At 37.5% G+C, this 12788-nt stretch overlaps 1 protein-coding gene across 20 annotated transcripts in view; it reads left to right on the top strand.

The window, feature by feature from the left end:
* Positions 1–12788, top strand: part of ERC1 (ELKS/RAB6-interacting/CAST family member 1) — a 311410-nt gene that overhangs the window by 174697 nt on the left and 123925 nt on the right. For 14 of the 20 annotated variants that reach the window (XR_011141700.1, XM_068947249.1, XM_068947267.1 and 11 more), the window contains one exon: positions 8094–8225. The exons of the other annotated variants lie outside the window; for them this stretch is intronic. Coding sequence is in view for 13 of the 14 variants with exons in the window: in XM_068947249.1 (XP_068803350.1) it covers positions 8094–8225 (132 nt within the window). In the remaining variant the exon portion in view is untranslated. The remainder of the gene's footprint in view (positions 1–8093; positions 8226–12788) is intronic. 20 annotated transcript variants of the gene reach the window in all.

A 12788-nucleotide genomic window follows, 5' to 3' on the forward strand; every position in this document is an offset into this window, starting at 1 on the left:
AGCAACTTTGCAGGCTTAAAGCAGCAGTTAATCGTTTTGGAATATTTAGGACTAAAGAAAAAATAATAACCATTTTATCTCGTTCTTCTGGACTACTTCAGGCTTTTATAGAAACAATTGAAATGTTATACAAAAAAGGTGAATCTCACAGAATGTGAGGAGTTTCCACTTTGTCATCCTTTTGTTCCTTTTGCCAGTGAATTTAAATAGTATTTTTTCTGAATGTTGTGATGTTATGTTGTTTGTTGAAATAATACTATCAATATAACACTGAAAATGTACTGACAAGAAGCTTTTCTTTTCAAATATTCATGTAAATATTTTTGAATTCATGATTTTCTCATGATGTTAATATCTACAAATCTACTTTTTACCTCTTTCTTTTCAGTATTGTGTTCTAATCAGTGGTATCTAATCAGTTTAGTATTCCATACAAACATATGAATTGACTGAGTCATTCAGTTCTTCCTGAAACACTGTTAGGGAATTTTTTAAAGTTCCTGTTGCTTTAACCAAGTCAGAAAGAAGCATCATTGAATAAGAGACATTTTGAATTCCACATCAAGCTGATGTCATGCATAAATTTACAGTGAAGGTTATAGTTACAGGCTGATTGTCATTCTTTAAATGAGTTTAAGTTAGTAGTATAATTCACATTGATTTACGTAAGCTTTGACTGGTATTTGGAAAGAACAGATCTTAGCTAAAAGCCAGCAACATTCTTTCTATTTTCTGACAAAACAATGTAACAGATTTGCATCTTATTGGCCTGTCTATTTTTTATCGCTTTGCTTTACACAATTGTTTTAAAATAAAAAAAAAAATCTTTTTAGACAGTATTAATCATGATTATTGAGCTCTTACCTGCATGATGACAGTTTATGTAATAAATAGTTATATAATTTAACAGGTTAAGGTATTTGACAGGGATTTTTTTAATATATGAATATTTTTATTTCCTGTTTTCAAATGTATCCTTCATTAGATATTCAGATCTGGCATCATTACTGCATCAGATCAGATGTGGTAAAACTGATCTATGCATTCACTGGAAAAGGTATTGAGAGGAAGAACAGAAACTGGTTTTTACTGTTTTAGGCGAAACATTTCCCCAAAAGTGTATGTAGATATATTTGGTTAGTGGCTGAATCCTGTGTGTACCAAGACAGATCTTTTCCTTGAAATTAACTTCACCCGATGCATCTGGCTTCCTGGGGTGGGGAGAGAATGGGAGGGGCGAGGGGTTACGCTCCTTTCACTTTAAGTAAAATGAATAGTGAATGGATTGAATAGTGAAAATAGGAGAAGTGAACTTTTATAGATGGTTATCCATGCATGCTGCTTCTGCTGCTCTTTTTGGCTGAATGACTGGATTGAAAATGGCCAAAGAAAGGTATGTCTTACAACTGCTATGATATATTAGCATAGTGATGATGACAGGACTGATGTCAGGAAAGAGAGTTCAGAGGAGTAGAGGTGTATCAGGGGAATCACTTATGGGTTCAGGCCTCTCATTAATAGTGCAGTTAGTTATAACTGTCACTATTTTGCTGAAATCCCGTATGAATTTAGGAGTCTTGAGTCATACTGTTGATTTATGCGTGAAGAAGAAATCTTCTTGCAGCTGGCTTTCTCCTGTTAGCCCCTCACAAAAGCACAGTTACAGAAATCTGCTGGTTTTGCTTACTTCGGAGCAGTTTCACAGCTGTATTGTCAGCCTCCGATCTCCTTCCAATAGTCAGTGCATTGACCCAGTGTGGTTACATGGAAGCATAGTCCCTGTTGGTTTTAAAAAACACAAAAGTGGTAATTTGCAACAGCTGAAGTGAAATGTTAAAGCTGTTGGCGCCCTGTATGAGCTGCTAAGTGGTAAACCTGGCTGTTAATATTGGCACGGTACTTTAGTCTGTCTGGGTTGTTGCTAATGAAATGTGTCTATACAAAACCAACATACCTATCTTAATTCCTGCATTTGGGGTGGGAACCTTAGAGTAACACAAAAAAAGTATCAAAAGCATGGTAGCTATCAGTAAGAGAAGTTACCTGTTTCTCCTAGATTCAATCTATTCTTCTTTTAGGGCTATCTGTGTAGTACTGTCTATAACTATTTGTCCTTTTTTGTTTCTCTTCTCACTTTGCATCCTCCTTCAATAAATGCATAAATATCTAGGTTGCAAGGCACTTCATTGGAAGAGAAGGACGTTGACAAATGTTGTCTGAATGAGACAGTCACCATGCATCTCATTCTCTGATCTCTCCAAAGATACCGCAGCACTGGTTGAGGATCTCCTGCTTGGCAGTTCCTGTCTCAACTCTCAAACTATTGAAGTCCTCCTCTCATGTAGGAACTCATGCTAATTATGTCTGCTATCACTGTACTTAGGAACGAGCCCTTTTTGGCTCATTCTGTGAGAAACAGATTACATATAACCCTAACACTTCAATGTACTCAGCTTCAAATAGAGAGGCAGGGGTTCTGTGGTCAGAAGTAACCCCTGTGCTTTAGTTCTTACAGAATTTGAGGGCATCAAGGCAGCAGTATGCAACACTGATGATTCTTGCACTAGCGTTTACTATCTACTTCACTATCTAGAATAAGATTCTTAACTAAGGCTGTAACTACTACTGGAGCACTGGATGAATCAGTACTAGTAGTTATTCTGTCAACTTCGCTGTTCTTGCATGCCCAGCAATATATATAGTACATAGTACTTGGCCTCTCTGTTCCTTTATTTTCACGCTCTGAATCTTTAGTAGTGGATCTAGTGTTTATTTGTGGTTCACACCACATCATGGAATTAAGCTAAGCACTACCTTCAGGTATTTCCCTCTTCAGTCATTTACAATGTCTTCTTTTATTCCACTCTTCCAGACTGAATGCTTCTTTTTTATTGCCATCTTCTTCGGCAGGTGATAGTGAAGACAGAAACAATTCACCACAGGCACCATCTGCTTTGGATGAGTAACCAGGGACTCTGAACACTCTTCTTGAGCTAGATTTTATTGTAATTAACATTGTAGACCTGTACAATGGTGTTCTGTCCTTCAGCATTTACCCTATGTGTGTCCTTCGAAACCTATTAAGTCAAAATATTCTATCTTCTGTATAAAATATATTGTTACTCACAGAGGGAGAAATTCTTCATGCTTTTCTTGTTCAGAGACTTACTTAAGTAGCTGGTCAGCATGAGGAACTAAATGAAGTAGGTCTGCCATGCTCAGCTGAGCTATGCTGCACTGATTATTTGCTTCTCAAAATAAATGAGACTATAGTACCATCCATCACATTAGCTTAAAACTTCTTAAGAAATTGTGTTCTTCTGGAGAGTGGCCTTCCCATTTTGTCATAAGATCTTTCCTTCTGACTTCAGTGGTGCAATAATGCAGCAACACTGCAGAAACCCACCTTCCATATTTTAGAGAGAGTCTTTTGGTGCAGGTATCTTATCGTAGACTGCAGAGGTGACAAATCTGAAGTCCTGAGTAATGGGCTGGCTGCAGTAGGACTTTTTGCTCTTCACATTTTGTTCTGGTTATAGCTGAAGACAGGAGCAAGGCAACTTTATGGAAGAACCTGAGTAAGATTTTAATGTATGAAAGAAATATGTTGCTCAACCAGCATGTAGTTTAGAATTGCAGATTACCAGGACCTCGTATTTTTAAACAGTGAAAAATTCTGAACATTTGTAGGAGGGCTGCTTCCAAATGTTAGTGAAGAGTTTTCTTTACCCGTAACTGAATGACAGTTTGCATCCAGGATGAAGCGTAAGGCTGTATTAAGGCAACTGACAGTCTTGGGTTCCTAGGTTCCACTTACCTAGCGGAAAGTCTATGCACAGAATGGGGGAATTCCTCTTCCTAGGGAGGGTTGTATTCTGATTTAAAATGGACAGAGTTAATTATCATTAGATTCCTTGTATAGGGGACTATTCGAGGAAATACATGGTAAGGAAGAGGAGCAGTTCACAGGGATAAGTGCTTGTGTATTTCTGCAGTGTAATAACTTCACCATTTCCTTAGACAGGAGCAGTTCCAATACTGTATTCTTCCCTTCTGGTCTATGAAAGGACAAGGACCAAATATGCTATTGCTAATTAAGGGATTACGTGAAAATGATCTTTCCATACTTGGGTGATTGGCTCCTCATAGAAATATTTTTAGCAGTCAGAAGAAGCAGTTCATTGCATTATCAAACTATTGACTAATCTTTTCCAAGAGTTAACTAGAGAAATCCATGTTAATTCCAATTCCAAGGGTACAATTAAGACCATAAAGACCATTTTCAGTCTAGGTCAAGACACAGTTATGAAGTAGTCTGCCAAGTTATCTCAAATTTAATTGAACCTAAACTCCTTGGTGAAAACAGAGATCCTATTTCATGCACTTTCATAAAACTTCATGGCAGATTACACATTACATGAATGCAGGCCAGATGAAATTGATGTATGCTGTTAACATATATCACTTGGACATCCTACCACTTATTTCTTTCCTGAGGTGATAGCAAAAGCCCCAAAGTGTGTCATTCACAACTTCCTTTCCTTTAAGGCTTTAAGTAAGTAATACATGTTTAAGTGTTGGGGATGGGATTTGCATACAAATCAACTTCAAGATCACAGTACTTGTAGCAAAAATTTATATTGTGTTCGAACTCGGCACTCCCACAGTGTCTGTTGGGTTTTTCATTTTCTTTGTGCTATCACCAATGAACATAAAGGCTGAACCATCTCCTTTATCCCAGTTTAGTTCCATCTCTGCCATGCAATCTCGTGAATATGCAACTTGGGGTCAGAGGAGGGCGAGGGAGGGTCGAGAATGTACATAGGTAGGCAATACGTCTTGAAGAATCCAGTTACTGTGCAGGTTTCTTTTTCTTTCTGAATAGTCATCTATATAAGCTTCATGAAAGGAGACTGCTACAGTCCATCATTCTGCAATTTTATCAAAATATAAGGTTATGAATTTGCTCTCAATATCACATTCTAAAGCGTTTTTGAAGCAACTCTAGTTCTACTCTAGTCTACTACTTCAGAGGATCAGTCCTTTTGATTATCAGGGATTACCTATTTTATCAGCATATGGCAAATCATGATGATTTTCTTTTTCCTGCAGTGAGTATAGTGCCTGTGTTATCAAAGCCTCTTCAGCTGCAGAAGGTTCATTTGTTTTCTATTCACATTTGAAAGGTTTCAAATCTCTGTTCTCTTCTTGAACTCCTATTTTGAGCCTACTGGGTAGAAAATTGTTGAGTTTTCCAGAACAATTTGTAATAGGAAACTTCTGAAATAACTTAGTGGGTAAAGGTAGTCATAATTAACACAGTTCTTTCTTCAAAAGTTAATGCATGTCACAATAATGTGATTAAAAAGAGGGAAATGGTAGTAGCACAGGTCGAAGTTCATCATGAGCTTGTCTTGTTAGAGTTTAGAGCCAAACAATTGGAAAAATGTGATGGTTTATTAAAAGGAAAATGCTGGTTTGCTTTTATTTACTTTTTCTCCATTAATATATTTGGTTTGAAACTGTAGTTTATACTAGAAAATATCAAATACTGATCAATTAATCATGAAACAAAGAGCTAGAAGCAAAAGAATTGTTTTAAAATCTCTTGAAACTATCTGCACTTTGGAGTGCTGGTGTTATCTGGCTGTGCAACAACTTGCTACACGTTCCAGGCATTCATGTCATTTTGTAGGACCAGGTGAGTAGATTTATTGTGCTACCGTTACGAACACAAGTAAACTGTCACGGCTCTTTTAAGTATGTTTGTCTGAGAAAAAATTCCTAAATAAACTCTCCTTACTGAATAGGTTATTAGTAGTTCATAGATTAAATTTTAAAATGGTTAAAAATTCATTGGCAATCATTTGCAAGTTAACGCTAGATTTTCTATAAACTTGCAACTCCGTAGCATATATGTAAAAATTTTGTATATTACTTTAGGAAAAATAATTACATTATCTGTTGTTGAAAAATCTGCATTCATACATAATGTGGCACTGTCTTGGTCCATTTTGGAACCATCAGTAGGGTTCAGTTGTTCTTGTTCCTGTCCCTTAGAGTTCAGCTGTCTGTGTAGTATGCTATCTGAACTGTCTGCTGTCTGCATGTATATTCTGAATGTAAATTTTTAACTGTTTGCCTGTGATAAAGAGCGCAGAAGAGTGTACACCCGGAATTTACCCTTAGAATGTTTAATTCTGCTTCCTTCTTTTAAACCAGCAGCTGTTCAAACGAACTATTCCCAGGTCTATTGTTTGAAATGGAGGGGTACACTTCCTATCCAGGAATAATAACTCAAGGGGAGTTGATATTTTTCATGTAATGCAGATAGGCAAGTAAGTATTTTTCATGTGTGGCACTGTTAGTATTCTGTGCTGAGTTTTTTGCGAGCTGTCTCTTCATCTTTTTAAAGAGTCTCTGGTTAAGGTAATTGTAGCCATGAGGTAATTTTGGAAAGTTTTATCAGTGTTTCAGAAGGATTCAAAAGGTATGAAACCATGCTCTGCAACTCATATTTTTGAGATGAAAGTATCTCCATATGTATTTTGCTTTTGGGGCAATTACTTGCCCTGTGAATCCACTTTGAGAAGTACGACTTTGAAAGCTCCTCTGATTGCAAAGCCTAACAAGTGCTGTTGCCTGTGCTAGTAGTTGAATACCAGCCTTTCTCTGCTTAATAGCAATGGTTCCGGAGGTCTTGCACTGGTCTGACACAAAGCTTTGTCTGTCTGCTGAAACCCTCTAGTTCAAAGTGGCAGTCGCGAGACAGCCAGAAACGGTGTTCGTATGTTAGTATCCTCGGTAATGTATTCAAAGTTCTAGAAAGCAGAAATTAAGGAATAAGTCAGGATCTTTCTTTAAACTCCAATGAATAATTTTAGCATTGTGAAGGTCGCAAAGTCAGATTTCTTCCAAGACAGTCATCCTTTTCCTTATCCTTTAAGGAAACAGTGGAAAATTTTAGTCCTAAGTAAAAAAGGACAGAAGACAAAAGTGTGAATCTGACAAAAAGTCCAATGCAAAGGCAAAAACATGCTTAATTCTTGCACTGCTGCTGAGATGGCTAAAAAGCCCTTATGGTAACTTAAACATGTGCACTAAACATCTGATCTTAACCATATGATCTAAACCGATCTGCAGGACAAGAAATACATAAACATTTCTTCAACCTGTTCCTTTCCGGTGAACGTGTTAAGCTGCCATGCTCCAAGACATTCATACATACCTGTCAGGGCAGCCTTCTTTGCAGTCTTTTGTCCAAGCTACAGCAGAGGCAGGAGACAGGCATTTATTTTCTTAGCAATATTCAGATAAGCAGGTTCTCCTGTACAAAAAAGAACATCATGTATTTTGTATAACATTTTTTCTAAACTACATTGTTTGCATAAACCTTTCAAGTGGTATGTTTTCTGAGAAGCAAAACACTTTTCTTCAGTGGCCTTTGAAAGTAAATGGGACATCTAAACTTGCAACTGTGAAGATGCGCTCAATCAAATAATAAATTTTCAGGGAATGTTGATACTTTGGATGCCTAAGATTCAGACTGCTCTGATGGACATTTCATAATTCCAAGAGAGCTATTGATGAAAGACTTTCTTTAAAGACTTATCTGAACAATAGAAAACTCTGTTGGATTAATGCTTACTTTTTTACCCCTTAACCTGGAAATGGCAAATTACAAAACTGCCTTCCTATATTTCCCTTTTTACCACGCCTTCTGGTGAATGTGTGAGCACATGGGCAAATCTGAACGCCTGCTACCTTCCCACCAATTCTGGCTACTATGCTTCTCTGGAACTGCACACTAATCTTTATAACTCCTGCTTGTCTATGCTGCATAATCTGGAAAGACTGTGATATGTCAGACACAGAGGGCAAACATATCTGTCTTGCTTTGCTAGCTTTTTCCTTCACTTTACTAAATGCTTCTTCCTTCTCTTGCATCACTTCATCTTTTTTTCCTTTGTGTGAAGATATTTTGCCTGGAGTTGCACCTTGGGAGGGAGAAACACGTTTTGGTTGGCATAGAACTTGGTTGATTAAAAGGCTTCAAACAAGTCTTCTTCACCTGGTCTCCCATCATTTTCCAGGACAATCTACGCAAAAAGGATGATCGGATTGAAGAATTGGAAGAGGCACTCAGAGAAAGTGTTCAGATAACTGCAGAGCGGGAAATGGTGCTAGCACAAGAGGAGTCAGCCAGGATCAATGCTGAGAAACAGGTCTGCAATCTTACAAAGTCACTGGTAATCCTCTTAGGAGAGTAACCTGACAGTAAAGTAGTATTTTACCTGCTTTCCTGCAAAACACAGCTGGTTTTGTTTGATGATCCTAAATCTCTGTTCAAACATTAGGTAACAGCCCATAAAGTCGGCAAAGCTTTCACGATAATGTGTTTTTTCCAAGTAATTTTTTTTTGAAAATAAAAACAAATGTAAGGTATCCTGTGGTTTAAAATAGTATTTTACGTAAAAATTCCTCTGACCTGTCTTGCTATCAATTGGCCATCTATTTTCCTATGTGTAAACATACACACACACACTGTACTGTTCATTGCACATATTTGAAGATGATGATTTTTATTAACATAGCTTTTAAAAGTCCTGTTTATGGACCACAATCTCATTGTGCTTGCAATTGCAAAACTACTGGAGAGAGACAAATCCTCTGGCTTAAACATATACACAGAAAATACACGCTTGTCTGTTGAAGCCACAGGTGTAAGATATTATGCATGGATTTATTCTGTATCACTGATCATATATGTGCCTAGTTTTGACTTCCGTAAGTAATCATCAAGAAAGCATACCATATTTGTTGAGTCAACTTCCCTGAGATTTTGATAGTACTTTTGAAGTAGAAGAAGCTGAATCTGACATTCTTACTGTGCTTTGCTGAGCCTCTTTGTTTTTCCACAGTTACACTGTTCCTTGTTTGACCTTAGTTAGCAAATAGGAGCGTTTGGTCAGCTAAGCCGCAATGGCATTTTCTCTTTCCATTTGTTATTTAAATGAAAGTAGTCCTGACTAACTGCAATTTAAAACATTCTGCAAAGTTTTTTCAAAATGTGTTCTTCTATCGCATACTCTCCCTGAGATATTTGTGTCTTCTTTTTAGTTAATAATTTAGGCTTTCAGGAGGAAAGTAGCTGTTTCTATGTTTAGGATAGAGTCAAGCTCAATTGTTTGCCGGTAGACCTATTCCAAGGAAAATTCTAGTTGCTGTACTCTAAGATCCTAGACAACATTAGGAATTCACTTAGCAAGAGGTCTTCTTCCCATCCCTTTTGTTGGCTTAAAAAAAATTGTATAAAGAAGAAATGTTAAATAGGTAGTAAATACCACATCAAAGCATAGATCTCCTTGTAAGAAAAATGTTTATCTCACAAAGAAACAAATTTTATGCCGAGATGCAAAAGTAACCAAAAAGGAAGTAATATGATGGCTATGTTGTCATAGTATTTTAATTTCTTTGTTAAAAGAGAGAGAGACAATTACTCATATTCTTTTAGCACATAGAAACCCGTAAAACACACCCTTTTGTGGTGGCTGTGCTAGTAAAACAGAACAAGATGCAGAAGGTTCAATGACAAGGTTTTTGCGGAAGGGTTTTGAAGAAGGGTACCGTGTGTTAATTTTGTAGCTGTTAATGCATCTGAAGTTATGGGAGTAAGCACAAAGGTGAACATTTGAAAACTGATGCATGCATGATGTAGGCTAGTATTAGGGGCTGATCACAGTGAGCCGGTCATATCAGTTTTGAAAAGTGAGTTGAGTGCATCCTGCAAAGGATGATCGCTTGTATTTCATTCACTAGCAAAAAGAGGTGCTAGTAGCATTAACATGATCAAAGCTACAGACAAGATTATTGCACAAATGGGCATGACCTGCACAAGAAAGCTTTTTTCAAAGGTTCAGACATGAATCTAATCCTACTAAAGAACTTTAGCTATATAGACGCAATTGGAAAGAGCTTGTATTAGAGACATTTGGTAGAAGAAATTCTGCAGAATTTTAAATATAACCTTTATGCAAGGTCTAGAAAGACGCCTGAGTCAAAGATGACATCAGGATTAACACAAATATGAAAGCTGAGTCCTAGATAAAAAAGAAAGAAGTAGTGAGGAAGATTTTAGACACAGGATGGGAAGAACTCCTTTTTAGCCTGTTGAGCATAAACTATTCATGGATGTCTGTCCATCGTGAGCTGTTAGTTAACAGATTTATTGTGGACAGCAGAAAAGATGAGTCTGAACTAGTAAAATAAGGAACTGTTGTCATGGAAATAAAGTTTTGTTTTCCTGAGAGGCCCTAAAGCTAAAATATGGGGAAAGAACAGTACTTATAGAATACGTGCACGTTTTTCGTTTGACAGTAAGAAGGCTTTCCAAGAGTTCACCAGCAAAGCTTAATGAGGGGTGCTCAGATTAGATGATCAGAGCTTAGTGAAAAGGAAACAGCTTTGTGGTGAATAGAAAAGTTGAATTGGGTGTGCAATCTGAAAGACGAGGCAAGGCAGGGAAATGTGCAGCCTGAGGGTCATTAAACCATAAGGCTTAGTGAGAAAGATATTAGTGAAAGGGATTGTGAGGAGAGGAAAAGAGACAAGAGGGGTAAGTTTTGGGGGGAAAGGCTGGTAGAATTTGGTAGACTACAGCATCTTAAAAAGGAAAGGAAATTGGGTGTAGTAGTGTATATGGAAGTGAGGAAGAGGAGGAAGGATGTATTGAAAGCAGCAGGATCAGAAGGGAGAGAGAGCTCAGCATCCATACCGGCACTGATTATGACAGCTGTGACGTACTCCAGCAGAGGAACCAAACTGTGATTTGTGACCAGACATAGCTTATGAAATATGACCAACAAGACTGTGAAAGAAAAGCAACCTGAGTGACATGTTGCATTTAGCATCAAAAAAACTGTTGTGTCCCGTTTTGTCCAACACGATTTTGCTTTGGTATCAATGAAATACAGTCGGGTAACAGAGGGATGGCAAGTAGCTGTTTTTCCAAGCTGAGGAGAGGACTTCTTTTTCAAATGCTTTTCATTTTACATTCCTTCCGTTACTTAAAAGAATGTCCTCTTTGTTTCATGTTCCGTGGAGATTTTGTGTCAAATTATGAAAGCCTCACTTAAATAACTTAACAGTTTACAAAGGCAGACCTCTGGGTTTTTTTAATAGGAAAATAGTGGCAAATCCTGTGATCTTTTACAAACTATGATAATAGGTTAAGGTTGTTCTTAGACCAAGTATGAATGAAGTTATGTGGATTTTAATATTCTAATGTTATCCAAACTGATTATAATTTGCTTTTAATAGCATGCTTTTTCTTTCCTCTCTTCTGTGTATCTTGTTTTCTTCCGTTCTGCCACATCACTGCCTGTCTGAAGCTGTTATCAGTGCATGAGGTCAACCATTTTGGCTTTAAGTGGTTCAAGGTATGAGGACATCTCGTGTGTGCCTTTCTGCCCCAATGTGTAATGTTGTTTTTGTAGCCTGTGTTGTGTAGTCCTACCCCCAGTCATCTCACGAGGTTTGGTTTTCCGTTTTACAGGCTTCAAATTAAAATTATAATGTCCATGAAACTACTTAGGATTTCATGGTTCTCTGATTTCCTTTTCAGATAAAAATCTTGCTCTCTTTAGTCCAGTGTTTGAAAATATTCTGGCAGCCTGTGCTAACTTGGCAATGTGTTAACTGTGTTAGCACACAATCTATATATGGCAAATTTCTCCAGCTGACAAAAGCTTTTTGCTTATTTCAGGGCTTGGACTCATTCTTTCTTTCCTTCATCTACCTTCCCCCCTTCCCCCACCCCGCCAAAAAACCCAGGCATTTCCTGCTGGGAGCAACGCACCCTTCGGATTTTTGGCTTTTTAGTTTGACTTACCATATTGTTCTGTAAAACAGAAACCCTACCGTACAAGAGCAGATGAAGGAGACTTATACAGATATAAAGATTTGGAAGTTCTTCAACAAATTCTTTATTTCCAACATATTCAGCTGGTTTTGTTGGTCCAATTGTGGAATCCTGTATGTAAATATTATTGTAAATTCCTTAAGGCTATGAGGTTATGTACTACTGTGGTTGATCCCGTTAGTTCAAGCCATTAGGTCAAAGGTCTGGAAGTATACAGAGACCTCTTTTTGAGTACTCTCTGTAAAGCCCAATGTAGGATTTGTAGGATAAACACTTCTAATGTACAGCTCTTTCTTGTCCATTAGAGATGGCAAAGACAAATGTGGATCCAGGCATTTTTTCTGGATTAACTAAATCTGAGTTTGCTTCAGTAAAGCTATCCTTATGTTCCTCAGGAAAAAAAAAAAAAATTAAGCTTGAATACATTGAGCTTGAGTTTTCCCCTGGTCACATATACAGTGGTAGTGTTACTTTCCTAGGAAAAACTCCTGGAGATCTTCTTTGATGAAGGGCCCTGTCTTGATCACAAACTTTCTTCTCCCTGTTCTATTGCATCTTACCATTTCTCGTCTTGCAGTAAGAAGCGGGAGTTTTTCTTACATATCAACATAACCATGATCAGTACCATTCCCAGAACAATGCTGGAAATATGTTCCAATCTTCATGAAAAATTAAGGCCCTTTTTATGGAACAAAGTATAACAAGTTCAGATGTAGTTTGATGAACATACATATTGAAGTGTGGTGACCCTTCACGCTAGGACGTCTCTAGCTCTTCGTGAAAGGTGAATCACTGTCTCAGGATGTTTATATGTCTTGTGATAAAGGGAGCCTACACAACCAACTTAGAATAGATGGCTGACTTGTAG

This window comes from Struthio camelus, chromosome 1 (genome assembly GCF_040807025.1).
Source record: "Struthio camelus isolate bStrCam1 chromosome 1, bStrCam1.hap1, whole genome shotgun sequence".
Classification (NCBI taxonomy): Eukaryota; Metazoa; Chordata; class Aves; order Struthioniformes; family Struthionidae; genus Struthio; species Struthio camelus.